General features: G+C 50.6%; 1 protein-coding gene across 1 annotated transcript in view; it reads right to left on the reverse strand.

Moving 5' to 3' along the window:
* The window catches only part of LOC120922635 (mucin-2-like), a gene marked incomplete at both ends in the record, with an annotated part of 73,842 nt that overhangs the window by 39,270 nt on the left and 11,245 nt on the right, over positions 1 to 23,327 (reverse strand). Inside the window, 4 exons of the mRNA XM_040334723.1 lie at positions 6,942 to 7,220; positions 7,370 to 7,531; positions 9,857 to 9,883; positions 22,849 to 23,005. Of these exons, the coding sequence (XP_040190657.1) occupies positions 6,942 to 7,220; positions 7,370 to 7,531; positions 9,857 to 9,883; positions 22,849 to 23,005 (625 nt within the window). The remainder of the gene's footprint in view (positions 1 to 6,941; positions 7,221 to 7,369; positions 7,532 to 9,856; positions 9,884 to 22,848; positions 23,006 to 23,327) is intronic.

The following is a 23,327-nucleotide window of genomic DNA, read 5'->3' on the forward strand; positions in this document are numbered from 1 at the left end:
GTATAGAACCTGCCGCAGCAAAATGACAATTCTAAAGAAAAAAAACGAGTCAAATGACATTTGAATTGACTCGCGATTACAACTGCCGCCACCCGACAGAAAAAAAAACGCATGGGTCCCCCCCTTTTGCATTTAAGGGCCCCATTACAGCATTTCTTATGGGACCCGCCATGCATCTGTTGTGGGCCCCCCAGTGACATTATTGGGCCCCTAGCAAAGTGTTATTCCCGATCTCTGACACTTCAATTCGGGAAGTGTGACGGTATCGGTATGATATCCCCGTCAAAGATTCCCTTCTTCCATAAGAACGTCACCCAATATTCCACTATCAGGAATATTCCTGAGATCGCCCATTAAGCCACACATTAGTCCAGGCTTACTGCTAGAACAACACAGACTTTAATGTTATATCACACAGCTTATATGTCATTTCCAAAACTGTTACAATGACAAATCTCCGCCCCCCCCTCACACAGTGGGGGGTCTTCAATACAGCTCCCTTGAAATAAAGATATTTCTTTGAACTACTCAGTAGCTAGCCGGTTCGGCTCCGCATATAGAGAGATAATTACCACAAGGAAGCAATCAGCATAATTAACATGAGCCACTTATCTAATCACAGTAACCAGTAAACACAGGGCTAGAACAATTAACATTTGAAACAGGGCTGGCTGCAGAAGAGTAAATACAATTAACAGCCTTAAACAAGCAGGGAGGATTAACCTGAAGCATATAGGTAAAAAGTCCTTCACAATGGCCCCCCTTCTTCTCCCTGCTCCGGAAAACCCGGTTGGACCTTTCCTGGTCCAGTAGGGTTGAAGGGTTCAGAGCTTTTAGTCCGAGGTTAACTCCGTTTGGCGTGACTGACCTCCCTTGGCAACTGCTTCAGACTCAGGTATGTCACGGGTCGTCAGATCACACGCCGGTCAGTGGCCAAGTCTTTGTGCGATCTGCAAAGTCACCAGAAGTCAGTGTGAAGACGGCGAATGGGTCTGTGCGCCGCCGTCTAGGTGTCCCGCTATGGGAGGGGCAGGTTATGGCTCTGAAGTGACAGTCACAGGAGATTCATAAAAAGAAAAAGTTATATTTGTTGAAATGCTGTAGCACTGGTGCTCAGAGTCCGGGGGGGGGGGGGGGACTCAGAGCCCCATAAGGTCAGCCACCCCCTGCTCCTTCCGCAGCCGCCGGTTCTCCTCTTTGAGCTTCTCCAGCTCCATCTCCAGTTCATGGAGCCTGGGGGGGTCAGCCCACTGTGACCTCAGGTGGTTGTTCTCCTCCTCCATGCGGCTTATGCACTCCTCCAGCTCTATGTACTCATGGATCAGCTCCTGCTTGCTCATGTCCTGCAGGCTTTCCACGTGGTCCTTCATCATCAGGAACTGGGTGGTGGTGTAAGGGGCCACCGGTGGGCCCTTGGCGAACATCTCGGCCCGCATCTGGGGCGCCCGCTGCGATTCCATCTCCTCCAGTCACTTCTTCTCCTCCCAGGTCCGCTGGTTATATGACTTCCAGGACCTCTTCTTCTTGGAGGGTAGCTGGCGGTGCCTCTTTCTGCCCAGCTCCCTCCAAGGCCCCTCCGACTCATGGCTGTCGCCCATGACCAGCTGACAATGGTGTTCCCTGTTGTCCGTAATAACAGATTGTACCATGAGGGCTTCGTAAGGGGTGTCCAATGGTTCTTCCTGACCCAGCTCCTGGGGATCCCAAGCCGAGTCTACACAATGGGCTGCTGCTGGTGGGCGGTACCCAGGTTGAGACCAATTTGACCTGGTGTTGTCATTCAGGGGGCAATTCTGCTTGAAGTGACCCAACTGTTTGCACCGGAAGCAGCGTTGTTCGTTGTCCTCCTGGCGTGGGTAGCGAGGGCTAGATGTCATCGGTCTGTTAGGCGGTTGGTATCTAGCGGCTGGTGGGTGTGAGGGCGCCGTTGGTTGTGGAGGTTGTACCCGTGGTGTGACCTGGTTTGTCTTGCGAGTATCCGCATATTCATCCGCCAACTTCGCGGCCTCTGGTAGAGTCATGGGCCTGCGATCTCTCACCCAATCCTTGACGTCCGTCTGGATGTGATTGTAAAATTGCTCCAGGAGCATTAGTTGCAAAATGTCCTCTGCGGTGGTGGCCTGGCTGCTGTTAACCCAGTTAGAGGCCGACAGGGATAACTGGCATGCCCATTCCGCGTAAGAGTCTTTCGTGGTTTTGCGTGAGTCCCTGAACTTCTGTCGGTGGGACTCTGGGGTTACTGCATAACGAGCCAGGAGCACTTCTTTAACCCTGGCGTAGCTATGGATATCCTGATCTGGCACGGTCCGGAAAGCATCAGAAGCTTTGCCTGACAGTTTGCCTGACAATATTGCAACCCACTCCCTTCTAGCAATTCGGTGCAGGTTACATTGTCGCTCAAAGTCTGCCAGGTAGTTATCAATCTCACAGTCCTTTTCATCAAAAGCTTTAAAAGCGCTAAACGGAATCTTCCTTGCGTCTGCTGTGCTGTACTCACTGTTTGGAGAATGTGCGGCTGCTTGTTGGACTGCTGCCAGTTTTAACTGTAGTTCTGCGTCCCTTATTTCTTTATCCTTCTGTAGCTCTGCGTCTCTTATTTCTTTAGCCTTCTGTAGCTCTGCGTCCCTTATTTGTTTATCCTCCTGTAGTTCTGCGTCTCTTATTTCTTTATCCTTCTGTAGCTCTGCGTCTCTTATTTGTTTAGCCTTCTGTAGTTCTGCGTCTCTTATTTGTTTATTTTCCTCCGCTAACAGGTCCATCACTTTCAGTACCACATCTGGCGTTGGGTTCGGGCCGAACCACGCTAGCTTCTCTCTCATTAGCTTGTTGGCTGGCGATTCCTCCTCCTGAATCACTGGTGTCTCCATCTCTTGTACTGCTGGCGTTGCTGCAATCCCGTCCTCCTGGTCTAGCTCCATTAATTCTGCTATGATGACCCGCTTGGTTTTGTTGCTAGCAATCCTTCCACGAACTTCCAGTAGTTCTTCCAGTGTCTGCTTGGAATCCGGGTGTGAAGGGGAATAGAAGGGAAAATCCCACTGCTACCAACCAATTGTGACGGTATCGGTATGATATCCCCGTCAAAGATTCCCTTCTTCCATAAGAACATCACCCAATATTCCACGAGGAGGAATATTCCTGAGATCGCCCATTAAGCCACACATTAGTCCAGGCTTACTGCTAGAACAACACAGAGTTTAATGTTGTATCACACAGCTTATATGTAATTTCCAAAACTGTTACAATGACAAATCTCCACCCCCCCTCACACAGTGGGGGGTCTTCAATACAGCTCCCTTGAAATAAAGATATTTCTTTGAACTAATCAGTATCTAGCCGGTTCGGCTCCGCATATAGAGAGATAATTACCACAATGAAGCAATCAGCATAATTAACACAAGCCACTTATCTAATCACAGTAACCAGTAAACACAGGGCTAGAACAATTAACATTTGAAACAGGGCTAGCTGCAGAAGGGTAATTACAATTAACAGCCTTAAACAAGCAGGGAGGATTAACCTGAAGCATATAGGTAAAAAGTCCTTCACAGGAAGCATTTCCATCGGTCAGCAGGAAATCGGATCCGCCGTCTCCCCAAGAAATACCGCGCTATTCTAAGAAATTACTCCACATCAGCAGAACCACGGAGAAGATTTCATCCCCTCCCCCACACCTCCTAATTACAGGTGGAGATGAGGATTCAACTCAATAATCCACAGAGGACGTTTCCCTGTCTCCACCAATCACAGCCTGTGCTGGAGGGGGACAGAAATTCAGACAAAACAACAGGAAGTGATGGGGGATCCCTGGGGGGGGGGGGGCATCTGGCCTCCCAAAACTAAGACGGAGGTCCTCCCCACACGACAGGAGGGACTGAGGTCTCTGTATACGGGGGGACCCAACACCCCGACTCTCTGTATACGGGAGGCCAACACCCCAACTCTCTGTATACGGGGAAGGGCAACACCCCAACTCTCTGTATACGGGGGGACCCAACACCCCGACTCTCTGTATATGGGGGGACCCAACACCCCGACTCTCTGTATACGGGGGGACCCAACACCCCAACTCTCTGTATACGGGGGGACCCAACACCCCAACTCTCTGTATACGGGGGGACCCAACACCCCAACTCTCTGTATACGGGGAAGGGCAACACCCCAACTCTCTGTATACGGGGAGACCCAACACCCCGACTCTCTGTATATGGGGGGACCCAACACCCCGACTCTCTGTATATGTGGGGACCCAACACCCCAACTCTCTGTATACGGGGGGACCCAACACCCCAACTCTCTGTATACGGGGGGACCCAACACCCCAACTCTCTGTATACGGGAGGCCAACACCCCAACTCTCTGTATACGGGGAAGGGCAACACCCCAACTCTCTGTATACGGGGGGACCCAACACCCCGACTCTCTGTATATGGGGGGACCCAACACCCCGACTCTCTGTATATGGGGGGACCCAACACCCCGACTCTCTGTATACGGGGGGACCCAACACCCCAACTCTCTGTATACGGGGGGACCCAACACCCCAACTCTCTGTATACGGGGGGACCCAACACCCCGACTCTCTGTATACGGGGGGACCCAACACCCCAACTCTCTGTATACGGGGGGACCCAACACCCCAACTCTCTGTATACGGGGGGACCCAACACCCCAACTCTCTGTATACGGGAGGCCAACACCCCAACTCTCTGTATACGGGGAAGGGCAACACCCCAACTCTCTGTATACGGGGGGACCCAACACCCCGACTCTCTGTATACGGGGGGACCCAACACCCCAACTCTCTGTATACGGGGGGACCCAACACCCCAACTCTCTGTATACGGGGGACCCAACACCCCAACTCTCTGTATACGGGGGGACCCAACACCCCAACTCTCTGTATACGGGAGGCCAACACCCCAACTCTCTGTATACGGGGAAGGGCAACACCCCAACTCTCTGTATACGGGGGGACCCAACACCCCAACTCTCTGTATACGGGGGGACCCAACACCCCAACTCTCTGTATATGGGGGGACCCAACACCCCAACTCTCTGTATACGGGAGGCCAACACCCCAACTCTCTGTATACGGGGAAGGGCAACACCCCAACTCTCTGTATACGGGGGGACCCAACACCCCGACTCTCTGTATATGGGGGGACCCAACACCCCGACTCTCTGTATATGGGGGGACCCAACACCCCGACTCTCTGTATACGGGGGGACCCAACACCCCGACTCTCTGTATACGGGGGACCCAACACCCCAACTCTCTGTATACGGGGGGAACCAACACCCCAACTCTCTGTATACGGGGGGAACCAACACCCCAACTCTCTGTATACAGGGGGACCCAACACCCCAACTCTCTGTATATGGGGGGACCCAACACCCCGACTCTCTGTACATATATGGGAGGCCAACACCCCGACTCTCTGTATACGGGGGGACCCAACACCCCAACTCTCTGTATACGGGAGGCCAACACCCCAACTCTCTGTATATATGGGAGGCCAACACCCCGACTCTCTGTATACGGGGGGGACCCAACACCCCGACTCTCTGTATATGGGGGGACCCAACACCCCGACTCTCTGTATATGGGGGGACCCAACACCCCAACTTTCTGTATATGGGGGGACCCAACATTCTGACTCTCTGTATATGGGGAAGGGCAACACCCCGACTCTCTGTATACGGGGGGGACCCAACCCCCCGACTTTCTGTATATGGGGAGACCCAACATTCTGACTCTCTGTATATGGGGAAGGGCAACACCCCGACTCTCTGTATACGGGGGGACCCAACACCCCCACTCTCTGTATATGGGGGGGACCCAACATTCTGACTCTCTGTATACGGGGAAGGGCAACACCCGACTCTCTGTATATGGGGGGACCCAACATTCCGACTCTCTGTATATGGGGGGACCCAACGTTCCAACTCTCTGTATATGGGGGGACCCAACATTCCGACTCTCTGTATATGGGGGGACTCAACATTCCGACTCTCTGTATATGGGGGGGACACAACATTCCGACTCTCTGTATATGGGGGACCCAACATTCCCACTCTCTGCATTTGGGGGGGACCCAACATTCCAACTCTCTGTATATGGGGGGACCCAACATTCCAACTCTCTGTATATGGGGGGACCCAACATTCCCACTCTCTGCATTTGGGGGGACCCAACATTCCAACTCTCTGTATATGGGGGGACCCAACATTCCAACTCTCTGTATATGGGGGGACCCAACATTCCCACTCTCTGCATTTGGGGGGGACCCAACATTCCAACTCTCTGTATATGGGGGGACCCAACATTCCAACTCTCTGTATATGGGGGGCCCCAACATTCCGACTCTCTGTATATGGGGGGACCCAACATTCCCACTCTCTGCATTTGGGGGGACCCAACATTCCAACTCTCTGTATATGGGGGGACCCAACATTCCGACTCTCTGTATATGGGGGGACCCAACATTCCGACTCTCTGTATATGGGGGGACACAACATTCCGACTCTCTGTATATGGGGACCCAACATTCCGACTCTCTGTATATGGGGGGACACAACATTCCCACTCTCTGTATATGGGGGGCCCCAACATTCCGACTCTCTGTATATGGGGGGCCCCAACATTCCGACTCTCTGTATATGGGGGGCCCCAACATTCCGACTCTCTGTATATGGGGGGCCCCAACATTCCCACTCTCTGTATATGGGGGGACCCAACATTCCGACTCTCTGTATATGGGGGGACACAACATTCCCACTCTCTGTATATGGGGGCCCCAACATTCCGACTCTCTGTATATGGGGGGACACAACATTCCTTCTCTCTGTATATGGGGGACCCAACATTCCGACTCTCGGGACAGATAAGGGTGGAGTATCATAGTATGATGTGGTCAGGACTCCTCCCATATTCTTACCTGATAACTTGAAGAGGGTGGAGCGGCGGTAGGCGGCGGAGTGGCGATATCGGGACAGGGAGACGGAGGTCGGGGACAATCTCAGGAAGTGTCCAGGATTGGCGAAGCTCTCGAAGGCGTTGTAGCCGGCCATCCAGGCGTTCTGTCGGATTAGGAATGTTGCCCGACTCTGGAAGACTTGGCTCCGCCTCCATTTGGCGACCAGAAGACTCCCGTTATTGGCCGCATATAGGAAGTAGTTTGGCCGATCAGCCAATTCCAGAGACACGAGATTGCGGTCTGCGGAGGAAGTGAAACGCGGTCAGCCATGATCAGATTCTGCGTTATCGGCAAATGTGCGTCAGCGCCGGCAGGGGAATTCTATGGCTTACTGCATCAGAAGACTGCGCCACGCCCACTGTCAGTGTGATGAGAAAAAATCTGCTCACCGTGTGATCTGTAGAGGCCGGGGGTCAGCATGAAGCTGGGGGTGTGTCCCGGGATGGCGACACCTCCTCTCACCGGCGTCACTACGGCGTCCGCCAACCGAACCGCCAACACCAGACTGGAGTGCGAGAAACTGCGCAGGCGGTATGGCCCCTTCCCTACAACTGGAGGAACATCACAGGACTGTCACAATATCATATATACACACAGATATAGTATATCCATAGATACAGTATATATTATATACACACACAGTATACACGGTATATACATGATATATATTATATACACACACAGTACACACGGTATACACATGATATATATTATATACACACACAGTACACACGGTATACACATGATATATATTATATACACACAGTACACACGGTATATACATGATATATATTATATACACACACAGTATACACGGTATATACATGATATATATTATATACACACACAGTACACACGGTATACACATGATATATATTATATACACACAGTACACACGGTATATACATGATATATATTATACACACACAGTACACACGGTATATACATGATATATATTATATACACACACAGTATACACATGATATATATTATATACACACACACACAGTACACACAGTATACACATGATATATATTATATACACACACACACAGTACACACGGTATACACATGATATATATTATATACACACAGTACACACGGTATACACAGTATATATACACACGGTACACACAGTATATATACACACAGTATACACGGTACACACGGTACACACATGATATATACACACAGTACACACGGTACACACATGATATATATTATATATACACACGGTACACACAGTATATATACACACGGTATACACATGATATATACACACGGTATACACAGTATATATACACACGGTACACACGGTATACACAGTATATATACACACGGTACACACGGTATACACAGTATGTATACACACGGTACACACAGTATATATACACACGGTACACACAGTATATATACACACGGTACACACAGTATATATACACACAGTACACACGGTATACACATGATATATATTATATATACACACGGTATACACAGTATATATACACACAGTACACACGGTATACACAGTATATATACACACAGTACACACGGTATACACAGTATATATACACACAGTACACACGGTATACACAGTATATATACACACGGTATACACATGATATATACACACAGTACACACGGTACACACAGTATATATACACACAGTACACACGGTATACACAGTATATATACACACAGTACACACGGTATACACAGTATATATACACACAGTACACACGGTATACACATGATATATACACACGGTATACACATGATATATACACACAGTACACACGGTACACACAGTATATATACACACAGTACACACGGTATACACAGTATATATACACACAGTACACACGGTATACACAGTATATATACACACAGTACACACGGTATACACATGATATATACACACGGTATACACAGTATATATACACACAGTACACACGGTATACACAGTATATATACACACAGTACACACGGTATACACAGTATATATACACACAGTACACACGGTATACACAGTATATATACACACAGTACACACGGTATACACATGATATATACACACGGTATACACATGATATATACACACAGTACACACGGTACACACAGTATATATACACACGGTATACACATGATATATACACACGGTATACACATGATATATACACACAGTACACACGGTACACACAGTATATATACACACGGTATACACATGATATATACACACAGTACACACGGTACACACAGTATATATACACACGGTATACACATGATATATACACACAGTACACACGGTACACACAGTATATATACACACAGTACACACGGTATACACAGTATATATACACACAGTACACACGGTATACACATGATATATACACACGGTATACACATGATATATACACACAGTACACACGGTACACACAGTATATATACACACGGTATACACATGATATATACACACGGTATACACATGATATATACACACAGTACACACGGTACACACAGTATATATACACACGGTATACACATGATATATACACACAGTACACACGGTACACACAGTATATATACACACGGTACACACGGTACACACGGTATATATACACACAGTATACACAGTATATATACACACGGTACACACGGTATATATACACACGGTACACACATGGTGCTGTATATGGGGCTCCAGGGGGACACGTGTCCAGGTTGCTCTCAGCCGCCTCCACTGAACAATGCTGCCCCCATGTGGAAGATATAAGAACAGCACAGAACATGAGAAGAGAATTTATAAATCTCCAACATATACCGGAGTGTGGCACATGGATTGGAGAACGGAGAATGTGGATGATGTCAGCGCTCACCTTTGTTGTAGAACTCGCAGTCATACGCTGAGGAAGAGAAAACACAGAAAATCAGAATCTGCAGAATCCGTCACATCCCGTGTGTTGGGATACATGGTAGGGATACATGGTGGGGATACATGGTGGGGATACATGGTGGGGATACATGGTGGGGATACATGGTGGGGACATGGTGGGGACATGGTAGGGATACATGGTGGGGACATGGTGGGATACATGGTGGGGATACATGGTGGGGATACATGGTGGGGATACATGGTGGGGATACATGGTGGGGATACATGGTGGGGATACATGGTGGGGATACATGGTGGGGAGATATGATGGGGATACATGATGGGGATACATGGTGGGGATACATGGTGGGGATACATGGTGGGGATACATGGTGGGGATACATGGTGGGGATACATGGTGGGGAGATATGATGGGGATACATGATGGGGATACATGGTGGGGATACATGGTGGGGATACATGATGGGGATACATGGTGGGGATACATGGTGGGGATACATGATGGGGATACATGGTAGGGATACATGATGGGGATACATGATGGGGATACATGGTGGGGATACATGGTGGGGATACATGGTGGGGATACATGATGGGGATACATGGTGGGGATACATGGTGGGGATACATGGTGGGGATACATGGTGGGGATACATGGTGGGGATACATGGTAGGGATACATGGTGGGGATACATGATGGGGATACATGATGGGGAGACATGGTGGGGAGACATGGTGGGGATACATGGTGGGGATACATGGTAGGGATACATGGTGGGGATACATGATGGGGATACATGGTGGGGATACATGATGGGGATACATGGTAGGGATACATGATGGGGATACATGGTGGGGAGACATGGTGGGGATACATGGTGGGGATACATGGTAGGGATACATGGTGGGGATACATGGTGGGGATACATGGTGGGGATACATGATGGGGATACATGGTGGGGATACATGATGGGGATACATGGTAGGGATACATGGTGGGGATACATGGTGGGGATACATGGTGGGGATACAATATGGTGGATACATGGTGGGGATACATGGTGGGGATACATGATGGGGATACATGGTAGGGATACATGATGGGGATACATGGTGGGGATACATGATGGGGATACATGGTGGGGACATGGTAGGGATACATGGTGGGGATACATGGTAGGGATACATGGTGGGGATACATGGTGGGGATACATGGTAGGGATACATGGTAGGGATACATGGTGGGGATACATGGTGGGGAGACATGGTGGGGATATATGATGGGGATACATGATGGGGATACATGGTGGGGATACATGGTAGGGATACATGGTGGGGATACATGGTGGGGATACATGGTGGGGATACATGATGGGGATACATGGTGGGGATACATGGTGGGGATACATGGTGGGGATACATGGTGGGGAGATATGATGGGGATACATGGTGGGGATACATGGTGGGGATACATGGTGGGGATACATGGTGGGGATACATGGTGGGGAGACATGGTGGGGATACATGGTGGGGATACATGGTGGGGAGATATGATGGGGATACATGGTGGGGATACATGGTAGGGATACATGGTGGGGATACATGGTGGGGATACATGGTAGGGATACATGATGGGGATACATGGTGGGGATACATGGTGGGGATACATGGTGGGGATACATGATGGGGATACATGGTAGGGATACATGGTGGGGATACATGGTGGGGATACATGGTGGGGATACATGGTGGGGATACATGATGGGGATACATGGTAGGGATACATGGTGGGGATACATGGTGGGGATACATGGTGGGGATACATGGTGGGGATACATGGTAGGGATACATGGTGGGGATACATGGTGGGGATACATGGTAGGGATACATGGTGGGGATACATGGTGGGGATACATGGTAGGGATACATGGTGGGGATACATGGTGGGGATACATGGTAGGGATACATGGTAGGGATACATGGTGGGGATACATGGTGGGGATACATGATGGGGATACATGGTAGGGATACATGGTGGGGATACATGATGGGGATACATGGTGGGGATACATGGTGGGGATACATGATGGGGATACATGGTAGGGATACATGGTGGGGATACATGATGGGGATACATGGTGGGGATACATGGTGGGGATACATGGTGGGGATACATGATAGGGATACATGGTGGGGATACATGATCGGGATACATGGTGGGGATACATGGTGGGGATACATGGTGGGGATACATGATGGGGAGACATGGTGGGGATACATGGTGGGGATACATGGTGGGGATACATGGTGGGGATACATGGTGGGGATACATGGTGGGGATACATGGTGGGGAGACATGGTGGGGATACATGGTAGGGATACATGGTAGGGATACATGGTAGGGATACATGGTGGGGATACATGGTGGGGATACATGGTAGGGATACATGGTAGGGATACATGGTGGGGATACATGGTGGGGATACATGATGGGGATACATGATGGGGATACATGGTGGGGATACATGATGGGGATACATGGTAGGGATACATGATGGGGATACATGGTGGGGATACATGGTGGGGATACATGGTGGGGATACATGGTGGGGATACATGGTGGGGATACATGGTGGGGATACATGGTGGGGAGACATGGTGGGGATACATGATGGGGATACATGGTAGGGATACATGGTAGGGATACATGGTGGGGATACATGGTGGGGATACATGATGGGGATACATGATGGGGATACATGGTAGGGATACATGATGGGGATACATGGTGGGGATACATGGTGGGGATACATGGTGGGGATACATGGTGGGGAGATATGATGGGGATACATGATGGGGATACATGGTGGGGATACATGGTGGGGATACATGGTGGGGAGACATGGTGGGGATACATGGTAGGGATACATGGTGGGGAGACATGGTGGGGATACATGATGGGGATACATGGTAGGGATACATGGTAGGGATACATGGTGGGGATACATGGTGGGGATACATGATGGGGATACATGGTAGGGATACATGGTGGGGATACATGGTAGGGATACATGGTGGGGATACATGGTGGGGATACATGGTAGGGATACATGGTGGGGATACATGATGGGGATACATGGTAGGGATACATGGTGGGGATACATGATGGGGATACATGGTGGGGATACATGGTAGGGATACATGGTGGGGAGATATGATGGGGATACATGGTGGGGATACATGGTGGGGATACATGGTGGGGATACATGGTGGGGATACATGGTGGGGAGACATGGTGGGGATACATGGTGGGGATACATGGTGGGGAGATATGATGGGGATACATGGTGGGGATACATGGTAGGGATACATGGTGGGGATACATGGTGGGGATACATGGTAGGGATACATGATGGGGATACATGGTGGGGATACATGGTGGGGATACATGGTGGGGATACATGATGGGGATACATGGTGGGGATACATGGTGGGGATACATGGTGGGGAGATATGATGGGGATACATGGTGGGGAGATATGATGGGGATACATGGTGGGGATACATGGTAGGGATACATGGTGGGGATACATGGTGGGGATACATGATGGGGATACATGGTAGGGATACATGGTGGGGATACATGATGGGGATACATGGTAGGGATACATGGTGGGGATACATGATGGGGATACATGGTGGGGATACATGGTGGGGATACATGGTGGGGATACATGATGGGGAGACATGGTGGGGAGACATGGTGGGGATACATGATGGGGATACATGGTGGGGATACATGGTGGGGATACATGGTGGGGATACATGATGGGGAGACATGGTGGGGAGACATGGTGGGGATACATGGTAGGGATACATGGTGGGGAGATATGATGGGGATACATGGTGGGGATACATGGTAGGGATACATGGTGGGGATACATGGTGGGGATACATGATGGGGATACATGGTAGGGATACATGGTGGGGATACATGATGGGGATACATGGTGGGGATACATGGTGGGGATACATGGTAGGGATACATGATGGGGAGACATGGTGGGGAGACATGGTGGGGATACATGGTGGGGATACATGGTGGGGATACATGGTGGGGATACATGGTGGGGATACATGGTGGGGATACATGATGGGGATACATGATGGGGATACATGGTGGGGATACATGATGGGGATACATGGTAGGGATACATGATGGGGATACATGGTGGGGATACATGGTGGGGATACATGGTGGGGATACATGGTGGGGATACATGGTGGGGAGACATGGTGGGGATACATGGTAGGGATACATGGTGGGGATACATGGTAGGGATACATGATGGGGATACATGGTGGGGATACATGGTGGGGATACATGGTAGGGATACATGGTGGGGAGATATGATGGGGATACATGGTGGGGAGACATGGTGGGGATACATGGTGGGGATACATGGTGGGGATACATGGTGGGGATACATGGTGGGGATACATGGTGGGGAGACATGGTGGGGAGACATGGTGGGGATACATGGTGGGGATACATGGTGGGGAGACATGGTGGGGATACATGGTGGGGATACATGGTGGGGATACATGGTGGGGATACATGGTGGGGAGATATGGTGGGGATACATGGTGGGGAGACATGGTGGGGATATATGATGGGGATACATGGTGGGGATACATGGTGGGGATACATGGTGGGGATACATGGTGGGGATACATGGTGGGGAGATATGGTGGGGATACATGGTGGGGAGACATGGTGGGGATATATGATGGGGATACATGGTGGGGATACATGGTGGGGATACATGGTGGGGATACATGGTAGGGATACATGGTGGGGATACATGGTGGGGATACATGGTAGGGATACATGGTAGGGATACATGGTGGGGATACATGATGGGGATACATGGTAGGGATACATGGTGGGGATACATGATGGGGATACATGGTGGGGATACATGGTGGGGATACATGGTGGGGATACATGGTGGGGATACATGATGGGGATACATGGTAGGGATACATGGTGGGGATACATGGTGGGGATACATGGTAGGGATACATGGTGGGAATACATGGTGGGGATACATGGTGGGGATACATGGTAGGGATACATGGTGGGGATACATGGTGGGGATACATGGTGGGGATACATGGTAGGGATACATGGTGGGGATACATGGTAGGGATACATGATGGGGAGATATGGTAGGGATACATGGTGGGGATACATGGTGGGGATACATGGTGGGGATACATGGTGGGGATACATGGTAGGGATACATGGTGGGGATACATGGTGGGGATACATGGTAGGGATACATGGTGGGGATACATGGTGGGGATACATGGTAGGGATACATGGTGGGGATACATGGTGGGGATACATGGTAGGGATACATGGTAGGGATACATGGTGGGGATACATGGTGGGGATACATGATGGGGATACATGGTAGGGATACATGGTGGGGATACATGATGGGGATACATGGTGGGGATACATGGTGGGGATACATGATGGGGAGACATGGTGGGGAGATATGGTGGGGATACATGGTAGGGATACATGGTGGGGATACATGGTGGGGATACATGGTGGGGATACATGGTGGGGATACATGGTGGGGATACATGGTGGGGATACATGGTGGGGATACATGGTGGGGATACATGGTAGGGATACATGGTGGGGATACATGGTAGGGATACATGGTGGGGAGATATGGTGGGGATACATGGTGGGGATACATGGTGGGGATACATGGTGGGGATACATGGTGGGGATACATGGTGGGGATACATGGTGGGGATACATGGTAGGGATACATGGTGGGGATACATGGTGGGGATACATGGTGGGGAGATATGATGGGGATACATGGTGGGGATACATGGTGGGGATACATGGTGGGGAGACATGGTGGGGATACATGGTAGGGATACATGGTGGGGATACATGGTGGGGATACATGGTGGGGATACATGGTGGGGATACATGGTGGGGATACATGGTGGGGAGACATGGTGGGGATACATGGTAGGGATACATGGTAGGGATACATGGTAGGGATACATGGTGGGGATACATGGTGGGGATACATGGTAGGGATACATGGTAGGGATACATGGTGGGGATACATGATGGGGATACATGGTGGGGATACATGGTGGGGATACATGGTGGGGATACATGGTGGGGATACATGGTGGGGATACATGGTGGGGATACATGGTGGGGAGACATGGTGGGGATACATGGTAGGGATACATGGTAGGGATACATGGTAGGGATACATGGTGGGGATACATGGTGGGGATACATGGTAGGGATACATGGTAGGGATACATGGTGGGGATACATGGTGGGGACATGATGGGGATACATGGTGGGGATACATGGTGGGGATACATGGTGGGGACATGGTGGGGATACATGGTGGGGATACATGATGGGGATACATGGTGGGGATACATGGTGGGGATACATGGTGGGGATACATGGTGGGGATACATGGTGGGGATACATGGTAGGGATACATGGTGGGGATACATGGTGGGGATACATGATGGGGATACATGGTGAGGATACATGATGGGGATACATGGTGGGGATACATGGTGGGGAGATATGGTGGGGATACATGATGGGGATACATGGTGGGGATACATGGTAGGGATACATGGTGGGGATACATGGTAGGGATACATGGTGGGGATACATGATGGGGATACATGGTAGGGATACATGGTGGGGATACATGATGGGGATACATGGTGGGGATACATGGTAGGGATACATGGTGGGGATACATGGTGGGGATACATGATGGGGATACATGATGGGGATACATGGTGGGGATACATGATGGGGATACATGATGGGGATACATGGTGGGGATACATGATGGGGAGATATGGTGAGGATACATGATGGGGATACATGGTGGGGATACATGATGGGGATACATGATGGGGATACATGGTGGGGATACATGATGGGGATACATGGTAGGGATACATGGTGGGGATACATGGTGGGGATACATGGTGGGGATACATGATGGGGATACATGATGGGGATACATGGTGGGGATACATGATGGGGATACATGGTAGGGATACATGATGGGGATACATGGTGGGGATACATGGTGGGGATACATGGTGGGGATACATGGTGGGGATACATGGTGGGGATACATGGTGGGGAGACATGGTGGGGATACATGGTAGGGATACATGGTAGGGATACATGGTAGGGATACATGGTGGGGATACATGGTGGGGATACATGGTAGGGATACATGGTAGGGATACATGGTGGGGATACATGGTGGGGACATGATGGGGATACATGATGGGGATACATGATGGGGATACATGGTGGGGATACATGGTGGGGATACATGGTGGGGATACATGGTAGGGATACATGGTGGGGATACATGGTGGGGAGATATGGTGAGGATACATGATGGGGATACATGGTAGGGATACATGGTGGGGATACATGATGGGGATACATGGTGGGGATACATGGTAGGGATACATGGTGGGGAGATATGATGGGGATACATGGTGGGGATACATGGTAGGGATACATGGTGGGGAGATATGATGGGGATACATGGTGGGGATACATGGTGGGGAGATATGGTGGGGATACATGGTGGGGATACATGGTGGGGAGATATGGTGGGGATACATGGTAGGGATACATGGTAGGGATACATGGTGGGGATACATGGTGGGGAGATATGGTGGGGATACATGGTAGGGATACATGGTGGGGATACATGGTGGGGATACATGGTAGGGATACATGGTGGGGATACATGGTGGGGATACATGGTAGGGATACATGGTGGGGATACATGGTGGGGATACATGGTGGGGATACATGGTGGGGATACATGGTAGGGATACATGGTGGGGATACATGGTAGGGATACATGGTGGGGATATATGGTGGGGATACATGGTGGGGAGACATGGTGGGGATACATGGTGGGGATACATGATGGGGATACATGGTGGGGAGATATGATGGGGATACATGGTGGGGATACATGGTGGGGATACATGGTGGGGATACATGGTGGGGATACATGGTGGGGATACATGGTAGGGATACATGGTGGGGATACATGGTGGGGATACATGGTGGGGATACATGGTGGGGATACATGGTGGGGATACATGGTAGGGATACATGGTGGGGAGATATGGTGGGGATACATGGTGGGGATACATGGTGGGGAGATATGGTGGGGATACATGGTGGGGATACATGGTAGGGATACATGGTGGGGATACATGGTGGGGATACATGATGGGGATACATGGTGGGGATACATGGTGGGGATACATGATGGGGATACATGGTGGGGATACATGGTAGGGATACATGGTGGGGATACATGGTGGGGATACATGGTAGGGATACATGGTGGGGATACATGGTGGGGATACATGGTGGGGATACATGGTGGGGATACATGGTGGGGAGATATGGTGGGGATACATGATGGGGATACATGGTGGGGATACATGGTGGGGATACATGGTAGGGATACATGGTGGGGATACATGGTGGGGATACATGATGGGGATACATGGTAGGGATACATGGTGGGGATACATGGTGGGGATACATGATGGGGATACATGGTGGGGATACATGATGGGGATACATGGTAGGGATACATGGTGGGGAGATATGATGGGGATACATGATGGGGATACATGGTGGGGATACATGGTGGGGATACATGGTGGGGATACATGGTGGGGATACATGGTGGGGATACATGATGGGGATACATGATGGGGATACATGGTAGGGATACATGGTAGGGATACATGGTGGGGATACATGGTGGGGATACATGGTGGGGATACATGGTGGGGATACATGGTGGGGATACATGATGGGGATACATGGTGGGGATACATGGTAGGGATACATGGTGGGGATACATGGTGGGGATACATGGTAGGGATACATGGTGGGGATACATGGTGGGGATACATGGTGGGGATACATGGTGGGGATACATGGTAGGGATACATGGTGGGGATACATGGTGGGGACATGATGGGGATACATGATGGGGATACATGGTAGGGATACATGGTGGGGATACATGGTGGGGATACATGGTGGGGATACATGGTGGGGATACATGGTAGGGATACATGATGGGGATACATGGTGGGGACATGGTGGGGATACATGGTGGGGATACATGGTGGGGATACATGGTAGGGATACATGGTAGGGATACATGATGGGGATACATGGTGGGGATACATGGTAGGGATACATGATGGGGATACATGGTGGAGATATGGTGGGGATACATGGTGGGGATACATGGTAGGGATACATGATGGGGATACATGGTGGGGATACATGGTAGGGATATGGTGGGGACATGGTGGGGATACATGGTGGGGATACATGGTGGGGATACATGGTGGGGATACATGGTGGGGATACATGATGGGGATACATGGTGGGGACATGGTGGGGATACATGGTGGGGAGACATGGTGGGGATACATGGTGGGGATACATGGTGGGGAGATATGATGGGGATACATGGTGGGGATACATGGTGGGGATACACGGTGGGGATACATGGTGGGGAGATATGGTGGGGACATGGTGGGGATACATGGTGGGGATACATGGTGGGGATACATGGTAGGGATACATGGTGGGGATACATGGTGGGGATACACGTGGGGACATGGTGGGGATACATGGTGGGGATACATGATGGGGAGATATGATGGGGATACATGGTGGGGACATGGTGGGGATACATGGTGGGGATACATGGTGGGGAGATATGATGGGGATACATGGTGGGGATACATGGTGGGGAGATATGATGGGGATACATGGTGGGGATACATGGTGGGGATACATGGTGGGGATACATGGTGGGGATACATGGTGGGGATACATGGTGGGGAGATATGGTGGGGATACATGGTGGGGATACATGGTGGGGATACATGATGGGGATACATGATGGGGATACATGGTAGGGATACATGGTGGGGATACATGGTGGGGATACATGGTGGGGACACATGATGGGGATACATGGTGGGGATATATGGTGGGGATACATGGTAGGGATACATGGTGGGGAGATATGATGGGGACACATGGTGGGGATACATGGTAGGGATACATGGTGGGGATACATGGTGGGGATACATGGTAGGGATACATGGTGGGGATACATGGTGGGGATACATGATGGGGATACATGGTAGGGATACATGGTAGGGATACATGATGGGGATACATGGTGGGGATACATGGTAGGGATACATGATGGGGATACATGGTGGGGACATGGTGGGGATACATGGTGGGGAGACATGGTGGGGATACATGGTGGGGATACATGGTGGGGATACATGGTGGGGATACATGGTAGGGATACATGATGGGGATACATGGTGGGGATACATGGTGGGGAGACATGGTGGGGATACATGGTGGGGATACATGGTGGGGAGATATGATGGGGACACATGGTGGGGACACATGGTGGGGATACATGGTGGGGATACATGGTGGGGATACATGGTGGGGATACATGATGGGGATACATGGTGGGGATACATGGTGGGGATACATGGTGGGGATACATGGTGGGGAGACATGGTGGGGATACATGGTGGGGATACATGGTGGGGAGATATGATGGGGATACATGATGGGGATACATGGTGGGGACATGGTGGGGATACATGGTGGGGATACATGGTGGGGAGATATGATGGGGATACATGGTGGGGATACATGGTGGGGAGATATGGTGGGGACATGGTGGGGATACATGGTGGGGATACATGGTAGGGATACATGATGGGGATACATGGTGGGGATACACGGTGGGGACATGGTGGGGATACATGATGGGGAGATATGATGGGGATACATGGTGGGGACATGGTGGGGATACATGGTGGGGATACATGGTGGGGAGATATGATGGGGATACATGGTGGGGATACACGGTGGGGATACACGGTGGGGACATGGTGGGGACATGGTGGGGATACATGATGGGGAGATATGATGGGGATACATGGTGGGGACATGGTGGGGAGATATGATGGGGATACATGGTGGGGACATGGTGGGGATACATGGTGGGGATACATGGTGGGGAGATATGATGGGGATACATGGTGGGGACATGGTGGGGATACATGGTGGGGATACATGGTGGGGAGATATGGTGGGGATACATGGTGGGGATACATGGTGGGGAGATATGATGGGGATACATGGTGGGGATACATGGTGGGGATACATGGTGGGGATACATGGTAGGGATACATGGTGGGGAGATATGATGGGGATACATGGTGGGGATACATGGTGGGGATACATGGTGGGGATACATGGTAGGGATACACGGTGGGGACATGGTGGGGATACATGGTGGGGAGACATGGTGGGGAGACATGGTGGGATACATGGTGGGGATACATGGTGGGGACATGGTGGGGATACATGGTGGGAACATGGTGGGGACATGGTGGGGATACATGGTGGGGATACATGGTGGGGATACATGGTGGGGATACATGGTGGGGAGATATGATGGGGATACATGATGGGGATACATGGTGGGGACATGGTGGGGATACATAGTGGGGATACATGGTAGGGATACATGGTGGGGATACATGGTGGGGATACATGGTGGGGATACATGGTGGGGATACATGGTGGGGACACATGGTGGGGATACATGGTGGGGAGATATGATGGGGAGACATGGTGGGGATACATGGTGGGGATACATGGTAGGGATACATGGTGGGGATACATGGTGGGGATACATGGTGGGGATACATGGTGGGGACACATGGTGGGGATACATGGTAGGGATACATGGTGGGGATACATGGTGGGGATACATGGTAGGGATACATGGTGGGGATACATGGTAGGGATACATGGTGGGGATACATGGTGGGGATACATGGTGGGGATACATGGTGGGGATACATGGTGGGGATACATGGTGGGGAGATATGATGGGGATACATGGTGGGGAGATATGATGGGGATACATGGTGGGGACATGGTGGGGATACATGGTGGGGATACATGGTGGGGATACATGGTGGGGATACATGGTGGGGATACATGGTGGGGACACATGATGGGGATACATGGTGGGGACATGGTGGGGACATGGTAGGGATACATGGTGGGGATACATGGTGGGGACATGGTGGGGATACATGGTGGGGATACATGGTGGGGATACATGGTGGGGATACATGGTGGGGATACATGGTGGGGATACATGGTGGGGATACATGGTGGGGATACATGGTGGGGATACATGGTGGGGATACATGGTGGGGAGATATGATGGGGATACATGGTGGGGATACATGGTGGGGATACATGGTGGGGATACATGGTGGGGATACACGGTGGGGATACATGGTGGGGATACATGGTGGGGATACACGGTGGGGACATGGTAGGGATACATGATGGGGATACATGGTGGGGATACATGGTGGGGAGATATGGTGGGGATACATGGTGGGGACATGGTAGGGATACACGGTGGGGATACATGGTAGGGATACACGGTGGGGATACATGGTGGGGATACACGGTGGGGACATGGTAGGGATACATGGTGGGGATACATGGTGGGGAGACATGGTGGGGATACATGGTGGGGATACATGGTAGGGATACATGGTGGGGACATGGTAGGGATACATGGTGGGGATACATGGTGGGGACATGGTAGGGATACATGGTGGGGACATGGTGGGGACATGGTGGGGATACATGGTGGGGATACATGGTGGGGAGATATGGTGGGGACATGGCGATGTTATACCCTGACCCTACAGACAGACGGCACAGAGCATACTCACGGCACAGCCGCGGTGATCTCCAGTCCACGCTGACTCCCTGCTGGCAGCACTGGTGGGCGTACGCTGACACGCTGGTACAGAAACACTCGCAGTCGCCGCCGCGGTTACAGCCGCACGTATCGGACAGACAGTTGGAGTAAAACCAAGTGACGTCCACCTGGAGTGCGAGACGGGAGCACGTTGGTGACAGATAAGTCATGTGTATGACGGAGGCGGAGCTAAATAGCTCTGGGCTATGACATCATTATTATTAAGACCCTGCCCCCGCTCAGACAGTGTAAAATGTTTATTAAGAATCCTAACAATCATAGAACATAATAAAAACATATTTACATAAATACTGAATAAATAAATGATATAAAAGTAACATAAAAACAAACAGAACTAAATATACAAAGCGAGAGATATGTCATCATTGTAGCTGCCGGGTGTAGCCCTGTCCATTGTTAGGGATCATCCATTTCATTCTAAGTCTGTAA

The sequence above is a fragment of the Rana temporaria genome, unplaced genomic scaffold, assembly GCF_905171775.1.
Source record: "Rana temporaria unplaced genomic scaffold, aRanTem1.1, whole genome shotgun sequence".
In the NCBI taxonomy this organism is placed as follows: domain Eukaryota; kingdom Metazoa; phylum Chordata; class Amphibia; order Anura; family Ranidae; genus Rana; species Rana temporaria.